The sequence below is a fragment of the Oryctolagus cuniculus genome, chromosome 12 (assembly GCF_964237555.1).
Source record: "Oryctolagus cuniculus chromosome 12, mOryCun1.1, whole genome shotgun sequence".
Lineage (NCBI taxonomy): Eukaryota > Metazoa > Chordata > Mammalia > Lagomorpha > Leporidae > Oryctolagus > Oryctolagus cuniculus.
Genome location: NC_091443.1, coordinates 112,052,918 through 112,071,177, shown reverse-complemented (window position 1 = coordinate 112,071,177; position 18,260 = coordinate 112,052,918). Strand labels below are relative to the sequence as shown.

The 18,260-nt window shown below is 42.0% G+C and overlaps 1 protein-coding gene across 30 annotated transcripts in view; it reads right to left on the bottom strand.

Annotated features, from left to right (window-relative positions):
• Window positions 1-18,260, bottom strand: part of UACA (uveal autoantigen with coiled-coil domains and ankyrin repeats) — a 108,713-nt gene that overhangs the window by 15,685 nt on the left and 74,768 nt on the right. For 16 of the 30 annotated variants that reach the window (XR_011381122.1, XR_007915507.2, XR_011381121.1 and 13 more), the window contains 6 exons: window positions 16,870-16,907; window positions 14,564-14,632; window positions 12,441-12,548; window positions 7,548-7,580; window positions 6,417-6,515; window positions 2,600-2,636 (listed from right to left, as the gene is read on the bottom strand). Coding sequence is in view for 27 of the 30 variants with exons in the window: in XM_051835666.2 (XP_051691626.2) it covers window positions 2,600-2,636; window positions 6,417-6,515; window positions 7,548-7,580; window positions 12,441-12,548; window positions 14,564-14,632; window positions 16,870-16,907 (384 nt within the window). In the remaining 3 variants the exon portion in view is untranslated. Of the gene's footprint in view, window positions 1-2,599; window positions 2,637-6,416; window positions 6,516-7,547; window positions 7,581-9,843; window positions 9,934-12,440; window positions 12,549-14,563; window positions 14,633-16,869; window positions 16,908-18,260 lie in introns of all 30 variants that reach the window. The other 14 variants (XM_070054776.1, XM_051835668.2, XM_070054772.1 and 11 more) reach the window with 4 other exon arrangements.

Below are 18,260 nucleotides of genomic sequence, written 5' to 3'. Positions count from 1 at the left end.
AAGAAATAGAAGACACAAAAAATAAGGAGGAATCTTCCATGTTCATGAATTGGAAGAATCAATATCATCAAAATATCCACACTACCAAAAGCAATTTACAGATTCAATGCAATACCAATCAAAATACCAAGAACAATCTTCTCAGATATAGAAAAAAATGTTGCTTAAATTCATATTGAAAAATAGGAGACCCCTAAGAGCTAAAGCAATCTTAAACAACAAAAATGATGCTGGAGGCATCACAATGCTAGATTTCAAGACATACTACATGGTGGTTATAATCAAAACAGCTTTGGTACTGGTACAAAAACAAATGGACAGACCAATGGAACAGAATAGAAATTCCAGAAATCAACTCACACTTCTACAACCAACTTATTTTTTATAAAGGAATAAATATCGATCCCTGGAGCCAAGACTGTCTTTTCAACAAATGATGCTGGGAAAATTGGATTTGCATATGCAGAACTATGAAGCAAGACCCCTAACTTACACCTTACTGAAAGTCCACTAAAAATGGATTAAAGACCTAAATCTATGACCTGATACCATGATATTATTACAGAACATTGGGGAAACCCTGCAAGACATTGGCATAGGCAAAGAGTTCTTGGAAAAGACCCCAGAGACACAGGCAATCAAAGCCAAAATTAACACACAGGATTATATCAAATTGAGAAGCTTCTGCACTGCAAAAGAACCACTCAGCAAAGTGAAGGGGCAACTGACAGAATGGGAGAAATTATTTTCAAACCATGCAACTGATAAAGGATTAATAACTAGAATCCATAAAGAGATCAAGAAACTCAACAACAACAAAACAGCCCAGTTACAAAATGGGCAAAGGACTTAAACAGATGTTTTTCAAAAGAGGAAATCCAAATGGCCAACGGACACATGAAAAACTGCTCCGGATCACAAGCCGTCAGGGAAATGCAAATCAAAACCACAATGAGGTTTCAACACATCCCAGTTAGAATGGCTTCCATACAGAAATCAATGAACAACAAATACTGGCAAGGATGTGGGAAAAAAGGTATCCTAATCCACTGTTGTTGGGAATATAAACTGGTACAACCACAGTGAAAGACAGTATAGAGATACCTCAGAAACCTGAATATAGGCCTGCCATATGACCTCGCCATCCCATTCCTGAAAATTTACCCAAGGGAAATGAACTTAGCTTATAAAAGAGTTATCTGTACCTCCAAGTTTATTGCAGCTCTATTCACATTAGCAAACTTATGGGATCAACCCAAATGCCCATCAACTGAAGACTGGATAAAGAAATAATGGGAAATGTATACCACAGAATACTACACAAAGGTATTTAAAAAATGAAATCCTGTCATTTGCAACAAAAATGGATGAAACTGGAAAACATCATGCTTATTGAAATAAGCCAGTCCCAAAGGATAAATACAATATGTTCTCCTGACCTATGATAACTAATAGATGATCTAAAAGGTACAGAAGTGAAAGTAACACTTTGAGATGCAATGACTTTGAACAACCCTTGTCTCAACTGTTGAGAACAGTTCTTTTTTTCTTCATACAATTTGTTGAACTTTTTACCTAGCATAGAGTTAATCATATATGTGTAAAGTTAATTGAAAATAGATCTTAGTAAAAAATAAGAATAGGAATAGGAGAGGGGGGAGGATGAGAGGTGGGAGTGTGGGTGTCAGGGCAGGTACAGTGGGAATAATCACTATATTCCTAAAGTTGTATTATGAAATGCATGAAGTTTGTATTCCTTAAATAAAGGGTTTCTGGGAAAAAATATTTACTAGGAAGCAATAAAAATAGACTTCAGAGGAATTATATAAAATTGGAATAAAATGAAAAGTGAAGAATAATTATGAATAGTCTTAAAATAATGAATAAGTAACTGCTATGGAACTAGTAATTTTTTTTTTTTTTTTGACAGAGTGGACAGTGAGAGACAGAGAGAAAGGTCTTCCTTTTGCCATTGGTTCACCCTCCAATGGCCGCTGTGGCTGGCACATCGCGCTGATCCAAAGCCAGGAGACAGGTGCTTCTCCTGGTCTCCCATGTGGGTGCAGGGCCCAAGCACTTGGGCCATCCTCTACTGCACTCCCAGGCCAGAGCAGAGAGCTGGTCTGGAAGAGGGGCAACCGGGACAGAATCCAGCACCCCGACCGGGACTAGAACCTGGTGTGATGGCGCCGCAGGCAGAGGATTAGCCTATTGAGCTGCAGCGCCGACCGGAACTAGTAAATTTAAAATGTTTATCTGCATTGAGACTGACTTCTCCAATCTGAAAACTACATTTATGTTTCTTCTCATAAAAATAAGCCTCAAGATAGAGGTCTCATAAGCAGTAGGGCAAACTGGGTGAACTGTACAACACACAATTTAGAAATACAGGTAACTGAGCAACATCGGAGCCTCAGAGACCCCCAGACTTTGTACTGGGGGCTGCAGTGCTCATCCCAGTCTTCCCTGTTCCACCTGCTCAGGCACAGTGCACATGACAGCAGGAGTATCTGCACAGCGAGACGAATCAATAGGCATAAACATTCTCCTTTCTTTAAACTGGGTGAACTGTAATGATAAACCATATTTTTATACTTACGGTTATTGAAATGGCTTCCTGTTCCTAAATGATCACTCTGAAATGACAAGCACAAATTAAAACATGTTAGTGAGTGCGGTTTCATTCTATTAAGTTCTGTATCTATTTTGGTTCTAAAGGATCTAGTCATAAACCACATTGCTGACATTCCTCATTTCTCTTCAGTACTATCCTACCTGATTCCACAAAATGAGAGCATGAGCAACAACAAAGCAATCAGTTGGGAATAAACTACTTTACTGAGCAGTTTAAGCCTCCACTCGTGATGTCAGCACCCCACATGGCAGTGCCACTCCACTCCCAACCCTTTCCCTGATAATGTGTCTGGAAAGGCAGCAGAAGATTATAAAAGTAGTTGGCCCTGCCACCCACATGGGAGATCCAGATGGAGTTCCTGGCTCCTGGCTTTGGCCTGATCCATCCCTGCCTGCCGCAGCCATTTGGGAAGCAAACCAGGAGATGGAATATCTCTCTCACTGCTTCTCCCTTTCAAATACATAAATAATTCTTTAAACAATAAAAGCAATGAGGTGATTCAAGGAAAACTTTATTACTCTACAGGAAAAAAAAAAGTGAGGCCCAAAAGAACTGAAAAATATGTGGAGGCCACTGCTGCTTCATCTCAGCAGGAAGGAAGGGCCACTTTCACTGCAGGGATTCACTCACATTAGCACCTGGGAATGGAATCTTACCTACCGCACTGACTGTGACATGTGCACATTTAATCAAAACTGAATCACAAAGACAGAGAAAACCTGAATCAATAATAATCTCCAAAGAAAAACCCAGAATTACATGGCTTTACTGCTCAAGTCTATCAAAATTATAAAGAGCAACACCAAATCTTCTCAAATATTCCAAATAACTGAAAAAAGAGAATCTATCCGAACTCATTCTATGAGGCCACCATTTAATTCAAAACCAGACAAGGATACAATTTAAAAAACCATAGACCAATATCACTGATGAACACAGATGTAAAAATCCTTAACAGGGGCCAGTGCTGTGATGTAGTGGGTAAAGCCACCACCTGCAGTGCCAGCATGCCATATGGGCACCAGTTCGGGTCCCAGCTGCTCCACTTCTGATCCAGCTCTCTGCTATGGCCTGGGAAAGCAGTGGAAGATGGACAAATCCTTGGGCCCCTGCACCCACGTGGGAGACCCAGGGGGAGGCTGCTGGCTCCTGGCTTCAGATCTGCGAAGCTTCTGCTGTTGCAGCCAGCTGGGGAGTGAACTATCAGATGAAAGACCTCTCTCTCGGCCGGTGCCGTGGCTCACTAGGCTAATCCTCCACCTGCGGCGCCGGTACCCCGGGTTCTAGTCCCGGTTGGGGCGCCGGATTCTGTCCCGGTTGCTCCTCTTCCAGTCCAGCTCTCTGCTGTGGCCCGGGAGTGCAGTGGAAGATGGCCCAAGTCCTTGGGCCCTGCACTGGCATGGGAAACCAGGAGGAAGCACCTGGCTCCTGGCTTCGGATCGGCACAGTGCACTGGCCGTAGCGGCCATTTGGGGGGTGAAACAATGGAAAAGGAAGACCTTCCTCTCTGTCTCTCTCTCTCACTGTTTTAACTCTGCCTGTCAAAAAAAAAAAAAAATTTTTTTTTAAAAAAAGACCTCTCTCTATCTGTGTCTCTTCTCTCTGTGTGTGTAACTCTGACTTTCAAATAAATAAATAAATCTATTAAAAAAAAACCTTAATCGGGGGGGGGAAGCCATTGTAACCCATGAGTCGTACTTTGGAAATTTATATTCATTAAATAAAAGATTAAAAAAAAAAAAAAAAAAGAGAATGGAAAGACAAAAAAAAAAAAAAAAAACCTTAATGGCTGACTCCGCAGCTCAAGAGGCTAATCCCCACTGTCCACTCTTCCTGTCCTCCCCCCCAAAAAAAAAACCTTAACAGAACAGTAGTAAATCTAACTCAACAGCAATCAAAAAGATAATCCATCTTGAACAAGTAGGATTTATCCCAAGGATGCAGGGATGGTTCAACATATGCAAATCAATGAATGTTATAAACCATTCAGAAAGAAGGATAAAAATTACAAATCATCTCAAAGATGTAAAAAAAGCATTTGATAAAACCCATTCATGATAAAAAAAATTTAAAAATCAGATATAGAAGTAACATGCCTCAACACAATAAAGGCAATATATGACAAGCCCATAGCCAACATCATATTCAAAGAGAAAAATCACTTCTACTAAGATCTGGAACCAGACAAAGATGTTCACTCTCACCACTTTTATTCAAAATAGTTTTTAGAAGTTTTAGCCAGAGCCATTAGTCAAGAAAAAAAAAAATCAAAGGAATATAAATTGGAAAGGAGGAAGTCAAATTATTCCTGTTTTCAGATGACATCCTTTACATAGAGGAACCATGAGACTCCACCAAAAGACTATTAGAACCGATAAAAGAGAATTCTGCAAAGTTGCAGGATACAAAAACAATATAGCATTTGTATACATCAACAATGGCCTGGTTGAGAACAAACTTGGAAGAGCAATCATATTCACAATAGCTACAAAAAAACATTAACTACCTTAGGATAAACTTAGCCAAGGATGTAAAAGACCTCTACAATGAAAATTACAAAAAACACCAATAAAAGAAATAGAAGACTACCAAAAAAATTAAAAACCTTTCATGTTCATGGATAAGTTAATATCATCAAAATGTTTATGCTATCCAAAGCAATTTATATAAGTCTCATTGGGATGGTGTTAAGTGGTGGGTTAAATCATCAATGCATCAGCACCCATGCAAGAGGGGCAAGGAATGAGCTTGCCCCCTCCTGCCCTCCACTTATTAAGGACACAAGTCTCAGTCCTCTGCAGGCAATGACACCGCAAGAAGACCCTCAGCAGACACCGAACACCAGCACTTTGTCTTGGACTGCTCAGTCCCCGAAACCCTGAGAAACTAATTTCTGTTCTTTATAAATGATCCTGTTTCAGGTGTTTTGTTACAGCAGTATGAACAGCCCACGGCCCTTATTCTTTATTATGCTTTGGAGTTTAATGCCCAACCAGGCTGGGAGATCCATGCTGAATCATCCACACTCCTTAGTGACCTCAGTGACACTTAGAAAATATACATAGCAACCCTCAGAATGCACCGTGCAGCTAACAGTTGAAGGGAGCAGGGACAAGAAGCAGTGAGGCAGGCTTCCAGTTCTGCAGGTGCCCACTTGTGGAAACTCACTGACTTTTACGTCTCCCTCCTGAGGGAGATTACGCAACAAAAAGTTTAAAGAAAACATCCCCCTGAACACTTAAAAACTGATGGACCTGACCAAAGGCGAGTATATGCACTCAGTTTGGTGGACACACTGCTCTCACAAATGTCCTGACTAATCCACATACAACAGTCCTTTCTGCAAAGATCTTGAAGGTACCACTTCCCATTCATGATGCTTTATTATCATTTTCATCAAAACCACTGCCAATTTACAGGCAAAGATATGAGTTTTGAAAAGGTTAAGTTTGGGCTGGCGCCGCGGCTCACTAGGCTAATCCTCTGACTGCGCACCGGCCGTAGCAGCCATTTGAGGGGTGAACCAACAGAAGGAAGGCCTTTCTCTCTGTCTCTCTCTCTCACTGTCTAACTCTGCCTGTCAAAAAAAAAAAAAAAAAAAAAAAAAAAGGTTAAGTTTGGACAACAAAGAATTCAGAGGACAGGGCCTTTAACAAACTGCCCCAGATCCCCCTACAAGAACAGATTCATAACCACAACCAAGGTCAAGTCTGACACGAAGTCTCTCACCGATACACAGAATGAACTGGAGGAAATAATTTAAGTTTTAAGTTTCGTATACCTCAAAATATTTACATCTATTTTTCAGAGTCTCGATGGTTCTTAAGCTTTCCTCATGCTGCTTTTCTTTGGCTGCCAAAAGGGACTTCAGCTTTTCTCTCTGGAACAGAAAGGAGCAAATACACAGTAAAGCCACCCTGTGCTTGAAACTGGGTTAAAATATGAAGCAGAAAATGTCAACAAGGAGCACCGTGGGGCCCAGAGTGAATGACGTTTCCAACCCGGGGAGTTTACCCGTGAGTACAGTTGGTAATGAAACAGACAATAAACACACTAGGATTTGGGAAATTCCAACCTCTGTTGTCTGTTTGAAGTCACATCTGTTCAGACATGTTCTTCATAATGATTAGCTTTTCATCTTTCTGTGGCATGTTTCACAGCAATGGACATTCAGAGGCAGTAAAAACAAAGTGCTCACGATAACCCACACCACTGTGTTCAAAACTCTTTTACTGTCACATGCAGGGTTCACACTTTCCCTTCAAGCAATAACCAGAAAGAGAATTCTGGTCTCCATCTCAGTTCAGGATCTGAACCTCTGTGACACTCCTGAAGTGTGCGATGGGGGAAGGGGGCAGCCACACACAAAGATAAGTATTCTCAGTGCTGACAAAAATAAGGTACACAAGGTAATGAAGTTTACTTAAATGGTAAGAAAGTGAGCACACACATATATGGAGCATGGTTTGCCCCGACACAGAGAAACACTTGTCATGAGTGGGCAGGGAACCACAAGATTTGCCTGACAGGAAAAGGAGCCAGGGAAGAGAAAGGAGAGACAGAGTCCCTCCACACTGTGGTCTGTGGGGAAGAGGCAGCGATCATCTCCCAGTGCCGACCTGTTTAATGAGCTGGGAGCAGTGCCTCCCCAGGCGTGAAGCCACCTGAGTGAGTTCCACGTGGAGCTCAACATCCACACTGCCACGGCATCTTCCCCAGGTCCCGGATGAAGCAGATGTATCCCAGGAAAGGGGTGTTTTGAATGACAAGTAGGAGAAGAGACTTCTACATGGGGGCTTTTGATATTCAGCTCACCAGAGATACCTAGCTGCACGCCTAGCCCATATCATTCTCAAATCATTCTCAATTTACAAAACAAGCTCATCACTTTAAGTAAAATTCATGATTTTACCTCACTTTCCAGATCATCAGCAACCATCACTTCCTAAATATAAAAAGAAGAAAAGAACTTCAATTCTTGAACGTTTACCTTAAAAGACAGGAGCCTGCCAACCACCTTTTCAGAAGACTGGGGACGAGGGTGTGCCAGGAAAGCGTCTGTGCTTCACCCCCTTGCTGCAGGAGCTGTCGCTTACCCTCCCGCCGCCCAGCTGAGGAGCACTTCCGACCCCAGCTCCTACCTGCTCCTTCTGCCCCAGCCTCATGTCCACTACTCTTTTCCAGTCCTTGCTGCTTCACTCCCCAGATGCCCAGCAATGGTTCAGTCCCTTCTCACTACACTACAGGCATATTAGTATGAATTCATTCTTTTGCCTTCTTAACTTTTTCGCTGTCTGTACCACTATCAATGTACACATAAAAGACAGACACATTCTTTTTTCTTTCTAAAGTCCATGTTTAGAGAAATGTTAAAACCAAAATACTAATTTTGTTGTTCAAAACTGAGCTCTCTGATGCAGCTTCCAGACAACGGATGTGTCAGGCAGCCTGCAAGCAGCCCGTCCTGTCCTCAGTCAGCACAGTCCCAGGCAACAGCTTGACCACAGCCTCACCAGGACCCTGTGCCAGAACCACAACATCAAACCACTTGCAGGTTCCTGACCTCAGAAAGCGTATGAGCTAATAGACATCTATTTTAAGCTGCTAAGTTTGAGGGCAACTTATTACACAGTAAAAGATAACTAATTTACCTTACACATCTGAAATGATCTATTTTCTCATTAGACTAGGTTTTTGGCTGGCTATAGAATCCTAGTGTGAAATTTATTTTCTTTAAAATTCTGAAGGCATTGCTGTACCGTCTTCTCACTCCAAATGTTTCAATTCAGAGATTCAAAGGTATTTTGATTTCTGAACCTTAAAAATAGGACTTGAAGAGTGTTTTGGTGTTGAGAGGGTTCTTTGTAGGATCTTCTTTCACCTCAGTAACCTAAATTTTCACAATGAATGCTTCAGAGTAGACCTAGCTTCATGCTCTGTTGGTCTCTCAGTCTGGAAAAATCAGGTCTTTCAGTTCTGAGAAATGTTCCTGAGTTATCTAAGGGTGATTTTCTACCCCCTGTTCTCTCTGCAACAGTCATTCAGACTTCGAACCTCCCTATCTGCTCTCCAGTATTCCTACCTTTTCTATTTGCCAAGTCTTTGTCTTTTTCCAATGCTTGGAAGACAGTTTCTCAGGTTTATTTTTGGCATCAGAAATGTCTCTTCTAAAACATCCTGTTCTTAATTATACACATGATATCCTCTTGTCTCATTAAAAATATTAGTACTAAGCATGTCTTGGTTGTTTTGCTTTTGTTTTCATTTTGGAGAAGTGGAGGCAGACTGACAGAGAGACATGGAGAGATCTTCCAACCACTAGTTTACTCCCCAAATGCCCAAAATGATGTGCTAGAGCCAAAGTCGGGAAACAGGAACTCAACCCAGTTCTCTCACATGGGTGACAGGGACTTAGGCACTACAGCCACCACTGCTGTCTCCCTGACAGAATCAGGCATCAGAGTTGGGTATTGAACCCAGGCACTGCTGTGTGGGATGTAAGCCCTTTAACCAGCAGGCTAACACCTGCTCCTTGGGATTTGTTTTTAAGACCCTTGAATGCACAATCCACTTCTTCTGACTTTCTCCTGTTGACTGGATCTGTCTTGCACAGCTGAGGTGCTCCCCGGTTACCTGGCTTTCCGGTGCTGGCATGGCTGGAAGATCTAAGACACTGCGTGAGGAAAGGCTTTACTGCAAGGTAACATGGTTGGGCTGATCCTCCTTGAACATTTCATTTCTGTATTTTAAAGAATTTCCCTCCTGGGCTCACAGAGCCTTTGAGAAGACTTCCCGTCTCCTGACTGGCTGATGAAGCGCTCACCAAGAGTGTCGTGGTAGCGAAGTAGGGGGAGGCTAGCAGGGACTAGCACTCAGAACACCAGTGCTCACTTGATCTGGTTTTGTCCTGAATGTTCCACTCACCCTCACTGCTCTCAGTGACCTCATTCAGACACTCGTCTCTCCAGATGTTAAACCTCTAATCTTCCTTGAAGGAAGAGAATGAAGCAGAGCAGTTGAGGCTAAATGAGATAAGGGAGGGGATTTAGAAACCTATTTATTAAAGAGGTGTTAATTCATCATTCTGCTTTCACTCCCAAATTCTGAGATCCGTCAGAAGATCTGCATTGTAAGTCACTTCACTTCGTCCACTGCTGGCCCCACATCCAGAGATCTCAAGTCTATTAAGTCATTTACCATATACGCACCTGCTTTCCAGATTCAGCACTTTGGAACTGTGGTATCCAGGCCTGCTCTATTTGTCCTGAAAGATGCTCTTGAAATGTCCCCGTACGGTACTTTTAGTGGGGACATCAGTGGAACAGGAAGTAAACACATGTGTTCAAATTTACATCTTTTTAAAAAAATAGATTTCTTTATTTGAAAGACAGAGTTACTGAGAGGGGTAGAGACAGAGAGAGAGAGAGAGGTCTTCCATCCACTGGTTCACTCCCCAAATTGCTACAATGGCTGGAGCTGAGCCAATCCAAAGTCAGGAGCCAGGAGCTTCTTCTGGGTCTCCCACCGGGTGCAGGGGCCCAAGAAATTGGGCCATCTTCTACTGCGTTCCCAGGCCACAGCAGAGAGCTGGATCAGAAGTGGAGCAGCCGGGACTAGAACCACTGCCCATATGGGAGGCCAGCACTTCAGGTCGGGGCTTTAACCTGCTGTGCCACAGCACCAACCCCTCATATTTAAATCTTAAGCAGGAATTACCCCTACCAAATTCAGTATCTAATTTTTTTAGTGAATATTTACTTTAACCACCCATCTTACCCATTTCTAGGTTCACCCATGGCAATGAGGTTGACCACACCTCTCCCCTGTGTTGTTACATTTCTTCACGCAGAAGCAGATTCTTAAGCAGTTCTTTTTCGGAGGGACTAGAGGTAGACTAGTAGTTCCTTTTCTGAGGTACTATTCTCTTACATATTGGAAATCTTAAAATGTCTTCATTTTGCCCTCATTCTTCAAAGACTGTATGGGTAAACAAGTCTAGGTTGAAGGTTCATTTTCATCAGCATTCCGCAGACATTGCTGGTCTCTCCTTGTGATATACACGTTCTGCCTTCAGGCAGTCTTTCTTTTATAAGAAAGTCAGTCTTTTCTTTCTTTTGAAGACCCTGCCTTCAAATCTGATGGGGCAGAGTTCCATAATGTGGAATCCAGCCCTGCCTATTTTTCTATTCATCTAGTAGGGATATATAAAGCTGCACTATTGTCCAAAATCAAATCGTTCTTCAGTTCTTGAAAATTATCAATAATTACTTTTTTCTCATAAGATTTGCAAATGTTTCATGCCTTTTTCTTCCTTTGTCATATCTAGATAAATCCTTTATATTTTCTTTTATTTATTTATTTATTTGACAGGTAGAGTTACAGACAGTGAGAGGGAGAGAGAGACAGAGAGGTCTTCCATCCGCTGGCTCACTCTCCTCCAGGTCTCCAACATGGGTGCAGAGGCCCAAAGACCTGGGCCACCCTCCACTGTTTTCCCAGGCCATCAGCAGAGTGCTGGATCAGAAGAGGAGCAGCCGGGACTAGAACCGGCGACCATATGGGGTGCCAGGGTGGCAGGCAGAGGATTAACCTCCCGCGCCACCGCACTGGCCCCGAATCCTTTATTTTTTTTTAGCAATCCACGATTTGTTCTTCAAGTATAATCCACCTAGCGCTCGGCTTGTCGCAACTTTAGTCCTAACGGCTCTTCAGGCAATTAGACCAACTCAAGGGAGCTGGTACGAAAGGACACCCATACACGATTCTGAGCTGCTCTCCGCAGTGAAGGCAGCTGGAGCGCTCTCCCAACAAAACATGGACTTCCAGGTGAACGACAAGAGCACCGTGTGCGGGTCCCCCCGGTGGCACAGCAGGCCAAGCTGCTCTTGTGATGCGGGCATCCCCATCAGAGGCCCAGTCCCAGTCCCAACTGCTCTGCCCGCCTCACCACTAAAGGGCCTGAAGGCAGCAGAGCAAGGCCCACGTGCTTGGTCCCTTGCCACCCACATGGAGATCTGAATGCAGTTCCAAGTTCCTGGCTTCAGCCTGGCCCAGACCTGGCTGTTGTGGCCATTTGTGGAATAAACCAGCAGATGGAAGATCTTTCCCTCTTCCTGTTTCTCCTCTCTGTCACTCTGCCTTTCAAATAAAGAACTAAATAATCTTTAAAATAAATTCACAAATTTGCTTTTGAATATATTGTTTTAGGAAAACCTAAAACAAGCAGAAAGAGTAAAGCAACAGAGAAAACCACAATCGTAAGGCCACAGCCGCAGCATTATACCTGAAAAGTAAGTATCATCTAAAAGTTCACTTGCGACAAGTAATGGGCATGAAACAATGTGTATTTAAAAAGTGAAACAATGACACTGGCTGTCATATATTTCCTCCTGTCCCTCTGAAGATAATGATTTGTAGGTATTTCTAGCACTGCCAGTTCTTTCATGACAAAGACCTCAGAGATGTCACCACTGCTGTGATTCTGTCCCCAACCCTGCTCTCTGGAGTGTCCTCTGATGTCCTACCTCCTGTCAGTCCCAGCTCCAGCCCCTCAGGAGCAGTGGCTCACACTGACCTCTCCTTCCCTGCATGTCCCCGCACCATCCTGACCTGCCAGCTGGCTCTAGACTCAACAGGAAAAGTCTCAAGGAACAGGCCTGGTCCCTAGCTAGATGGAAATCTCCTCAAGGGTATAACCTGATGCTACCTCCTTTACACCCAACTCCTGGGATCCTTAACAACTTGTTGCTGATAATGCTCACCTGTGGTAAAAGGCATTATATCTTTGGTTATGCAGATTATTTACCTCATTCAGCTGTAACTGCAAACCATTGACTTTGTCCAGTAGTATTCTTTGTTCTTGCTGAATTTTTCTCAACCTCTCTTTCAAATCTTCATTTTCAATCTCCAAGTCCTTAAATAATAATAACAAATGCTAGGCCAATAGTAGGAGAGAAACTCTTATAGAAGAAATTCTTAAAAAAATCAATTCACTATCTTTTATAGAAAATATGTAAAACAGATATAAGTACAAGAATATAATAATTTCAATGACACTCAAATGATCTACAATCTACAGCCAGGTAATGTAACTATTTGGTGACATCTAATGAGTATGCATGCGAGAGCCAACCATCATGTTTTCAATTAATAAAAAACAAAAGCAGCATGTGGAAACATGCCATTCTAACTCATAACCCTCACAGGTTATGAGACTATGCTGATGCTTTGTTCAATTAATCATCAGTCAGGGCCCTGAGAAGACATCACAAACAGCTCCTGTATAGGGGCCGGCACTGTGGCGCAGTGGGTTAATGCCCTAGCCTGAAGCACCAACATCCCATATGGGCACCGGTTTGAGACCCGGCTGTTCAACTTTCAATCCAGCTCTCTGAGAAAGCAGTAGAGGATGACCCAAGTCCTTGGGCCTCTGTACTCACATGGGAGACCTGGAAGAAGTTCCTGGCTCCTGGCTTTGCATCGGCTCAGCTCTGGCCTTTTCGGCCACTTGGGGAATGCACCAGCAGATGGAAGACCTTTCTCTCTCTTCTGTCTGTAACTCCCTCTTTTCTCTATCTGTAACTCTACCTCTCAAATAAATAAAATCTTAAAAAAAAAAAAAAAAAAAAAAAGACTTCCATGTCGCATCTGAGTGCCTGGGTTCAATGCCCAGCTCTGCTCCTTAATCCAGCTTCCTACTAATGCAAACCCTGAGAGGTAGGGGTGATAGCTTAAGTGCTTGGATTTAGGGCCAGCACTGTGGTGCACAGTAGGTTAATCTTCTGCGTGCGGCACTGGCATCCCAAATGGGTGCCACTTCTAGTCCCGGCTGCTCCTCTTCCAATCCAGCTCTCTGCTGTGGCCTGGGAAAGCAGTAGAAGATGGCCCAAGTCTTTGGGCCCCTGCACCCACGTGAGAGACCTGGAAGAAGCACCTGGCTCCTGGCTTTGGATCGGCGCAGCTCCGGCTGTTGAGGCCATTTGGGGAGTGAACCAACGGAAGGAAGACCTTTCTCTCTGTCTCTCCCTCTAACTGTGTGTAACTCTACCTCTCATAATAAATACATAAAATCTTTAAAAAAAAAAAAAAAAGTGCTGGATTTTATCATCCTTGTGGGAGACCTAGATTGGGTTCCCAGCTCTGGCTTTGACTTTCAACTTGGGACCCTAAGGGGTATTTGGAAAGGAATTCACTCAATGGAAACTGTCTATTTATCTCTGCCTCTCAGTTTTTTTAAAGTTATAGTTCCCCTTGTAAACACCACATAATAAACCAAGAAAGCCCAAATAAAATGCCTTTATTATACTGAAAACAGCTGTTCAGTTTGTAATTTAATGGTGTTTCAATCATAAAATAAACTAAGTATGGATTCTTTCTCCACTATAATCAACATTACTTTTTAAACCCTTCACCAAAAAAAAAAAAAGATAAAAAGCACCATGCATTTAATTTAACTAAATTATTTTTCCTTATCAAAATTAGAAATGTCTTAAGGAAAAGTTTAGATGACATTTTATTTGTATGAATGACCATCACTTTGGTCATTTAATTAAGTCATCTAATTTTTTTGTTATCTAATTTTCCAACATGAATACAAACATATGGTTTTCACCACAAAAAAAGATACACTTACAACAAAGACTTAAATAAAATTATTTTCCTTTTCTTGTAAATAGTAACACATTATGTTCTATAGCATACTCTAATGTCCCATATTTACATAGGGCTGGCCCAAACATTCATAACAATTCAATTCTCTTGGGAGGGACTGAGCTAGAAAACGCAAGCAGAACCACAAACCATGACAAGCCCCCTGCCTTTTCTCAACACATGTCACCCTCTCTTGCTCCCCACTTCTCCCCATCCCACCAACACCACTGGAAATCTTCATAAGGGAAGAAATATCAAGGGTTTCCTTTCTCTTTTTACCTGAACGTTCTGATGCTCCCTCTGATCTGACGTCACATTGACTTCGCCTTGCATATGTGTCAAAGTCCGCTTTGGAAAACATAGGTTGGCAAGTGTGAGAAGTTATAAAAGTATATTTTTCTCCTCAGCAATACACCCAGCTAGTGATGTTGTTTTATCCACTATTGAATTTTGTTGCACACAACACAAGGTGGCAGTATTTCCACTTAAAAACACAAAATGGAACACCCATCCAAGACACTTTTTTGGTAGTTTGTTAAGCTTTGTTGAAGCAGGGTTTTAAACTATCATTCTTATGAGAAGGACAGGCCCCTTTAAGAAGGTATTCGCCATCCATAATTGCACCCTGGCTACATCTCTAACCTCGTTCTGTTTCTCCAGAGCACTGTATTGTCTTCCAGTTCAACTCACACACTCAGCCTTCTCTTTAGAGGCCTCACCCACTGCCTCATGCTCCACCCAGCCCAGCTCAGACTATACCAGCCCCATCTTTTCCCATAACCCTCCTGAAAAAGCTGTGGCAGCCACGACGAGAGACTCTTGCACTTCTGGTTCCATGGAACAGTGGATGCATGCACAGCTGGGGGTGCTCACCTCCCGCTTCTGCTACCATCAGTTAATGGTGCATAGACTCCACATCATAGTGCCTGCTACCAGTAGTCACTGCTGGACAGATTCCATAGCCCTCACTCCTCACGACAAAGTCCTTCTTCATGTGCACCCGCTTCCTCCAGGTCTTTCCCCCATGCACACACTCACTGCTCCTGACACCCTGTCCTCCTAATGCCTCATGGACACGCTAACGACACTTCCACTTGCCCTGCCCTCAGCCTGTGAGTCTGCTCCCACACAGCACTCATCCTCTCTAGCCCACTTCATCACTTAATCCTATTGCGTCTTCACAGCACCGGCTATGATTCTAAACATTCCTTCTCTCTCGCTAACCGGGAGCTGTGCAAGGGTAGAGACTTTTTCTACAACATCTGGCACTAAGAACAGTAGTTAGAATGTTGTAGGTGTTCAATAGATATTTACTGAATAAACAACCAAATTAGTGTTTTTACACTTATACTGTAGGTCTCTTGAAAACAGGGATTACATATCTCTTAGTACAAAGTTTATTCAATAAATAACAGAAACATAGAAATTAGAAACCCTTAGTCTACTGTTCATAGAAAAATATTAACTCCTTGTGCTGCCTTAGATACAGTATCATTTCCATGTTAAAAGTATTATTCCCATGTTAACACTCATGTCTTCCCTGACTTTATGTAACATGGCTGGTACACACATCATAGCATACTTTTGACTTCAATCTACTCCATCTTATGTGAAAAACAAGGAGAAGGTTGGGACAGCTGTTCCAGATGGAAAATAAAAATGTCAACAACATGACCCATGCATGAACATATTAATTCTCACAAGCTGAAAAGGAAAGCCAGCTTTGATAAAGCTTTCAGGTCCCGGTGAGTGGTAAGGAACTGATGCAGAATGAAGATGAGGTGGCTCAGAAGGTACCTGCTCACTCTCTCCTCAGGGATGGAAGTGCCCAGGTTCCTCTCACTAGAGAGAAGCTGAGAGCCTGGAAGGAAACAGCCAGCGGTAGAGGAACACTGCCTGCACTCACATTTGAGCTGGAGTGCCGAAAGCCAACCCTCTTACTCTAATTCAAAATGATTAGGGAAAAACACAAGACGTTTATTCAAACTGAGACACAAAACAAGGGTTAAATAGTGATTTGTTAATAAAGTTAGTACTGTGTATGAATTACTTCATGTATTGCACGTATTTCACATATTTCTTAAAGTCCCCAAGTTCAAACGGAAAAAAAAAGACTGAAAAGAAATAAAAACGTTAACAATGCTACTAAAATCACAATATGTCATCAGGTTTGACCTCTGTTTCCTTCATTGCTTACTGCATCGGAAGAATTTTCCCACAATAGTAAACATTACACTCAGTTAATAAAAGACAATAGGGGAAAACTGTCTACGATCTGCCAAGCTAGAACACACCATTTAAGAATCTCCAGGAGGTGTGATACCTTGTACTCAAAAGGGTTGATGCTCAAGGGTCCAGTTAGGAGACTACACATTTAAGGTACACCCATTGTGGCTAAGACCATTGTCCCTGCTGATAGGATCTCATGATCTTAACACCTAGGTTCCACTGGGTATGAGTAACAGTAGCATTTACAGAGAGTATCCACTTATACTCAGAACAGTTATGCATAACAATTAGCCAGCTGCACTAAGTACTTCATGTAAACCTCACATGCAATTTTTACCATCAATATCGTGAGCTACCTGTTGTACAGAGGGTCCCTTCTTCCAATGTTCTCTCCCTGAAAATTTAAAAACAGAAAGAAAAAAAATGAGAAAACATTAACTCAAATAGATACCCATATCTAACTATACAATTGAGTTCATATTAAATAAATCCCAGGGAGCAGACTTTTAGCCTAGCAGGTTAGACACCTGCCTCCATATCAGAGTACCTGAGTTTAATTCTTAGTTCCGACCCTTGAATCCAGCTTACTGCTAATATAGACCCTTAGGAGGCAAGAGTCATATCTCAAGTAATTGGGGACTGCCTCCTACATGGGTGACTTGGATTGTGTTCCAAGCTCCCGTTTCCAGCCCCGTCCCAGGAATAGTCATTGTGGGCATTCAGGGAGGGAACCAGTAGATGGGGAGTGGGGTGGGAGGAGGAGTGCTCACTCTCTCTCTCTCTCTTCCCTCACTGTCTATTTGTGTCTCTTTCCATTTCTCTCTAATAAAAATTAAAATAAACTTTAAAGTTTCCTCCAAAGCTTACTACTTTTTAGTTTTATTTCCAACACATTTAAAACAATACTGAAATATAATTTTACCTTACCTAATTAGCAGTTTTTAAAAATATATTATTCAGATATATAATATTCAAGGCCAGAGACAGGAGTAGGAAAAATGGAAAAATTAAGACACTTCTATATTGGAAGGCAATATGTCAGTACACACCAGTAGTTTAGGAAATGTGCATGCTCTGAAAACCAGTGACTCAATTGCTAGGAAGTGATCCTAAGAGGATAATAAATATATGCTCAAATGTTTACAAATAAAGACATCAGTATACTGCTATTAGTAAAAAATTATAAACACCATCTAAAGAAAATTGTTCTATGAAATGATTTTAAGTAAATTAAATCCTACACAACAATAAGAATCATACTATAGAAAAAAACTTTTATTCATGAAAGAAGAGCCCTCAAAACTTAAGAATGTAAGGTATAACTCAGGATTATAGATGGCTTCAATTTTATGCATAAAAATGAAAGGATATTCTTCAAAATATTTATAGAAGCTCCTCTGTGGCAGGATAAGCAATTTTATTTATTCGTTGTGACTTTATTTTCTAACTTTTCTTTAATAAACATAGAATAATACTTGGCATGGGTATTCAACAAAAATCAGTTGAATGCTTATTATACACATTCAATCAATGACGTCTTTTGCTTTCTTTTTAAGGTTGATTTATTTATTTCAAGTGCAGAGAGAGACAGAGGGAGATAGAGGGATAGGGGGAGGGAGAGACATCACTCCCATCTGCTAGTTCACTCTCCAAACGCCCACAGCAGCTGCAGCTGTGCCAGGCAGAAACCAGGAGCCTGGAACTCAACCTGGGTCTCCCACATGGGTGGCAGGAACCCAAGTACTTG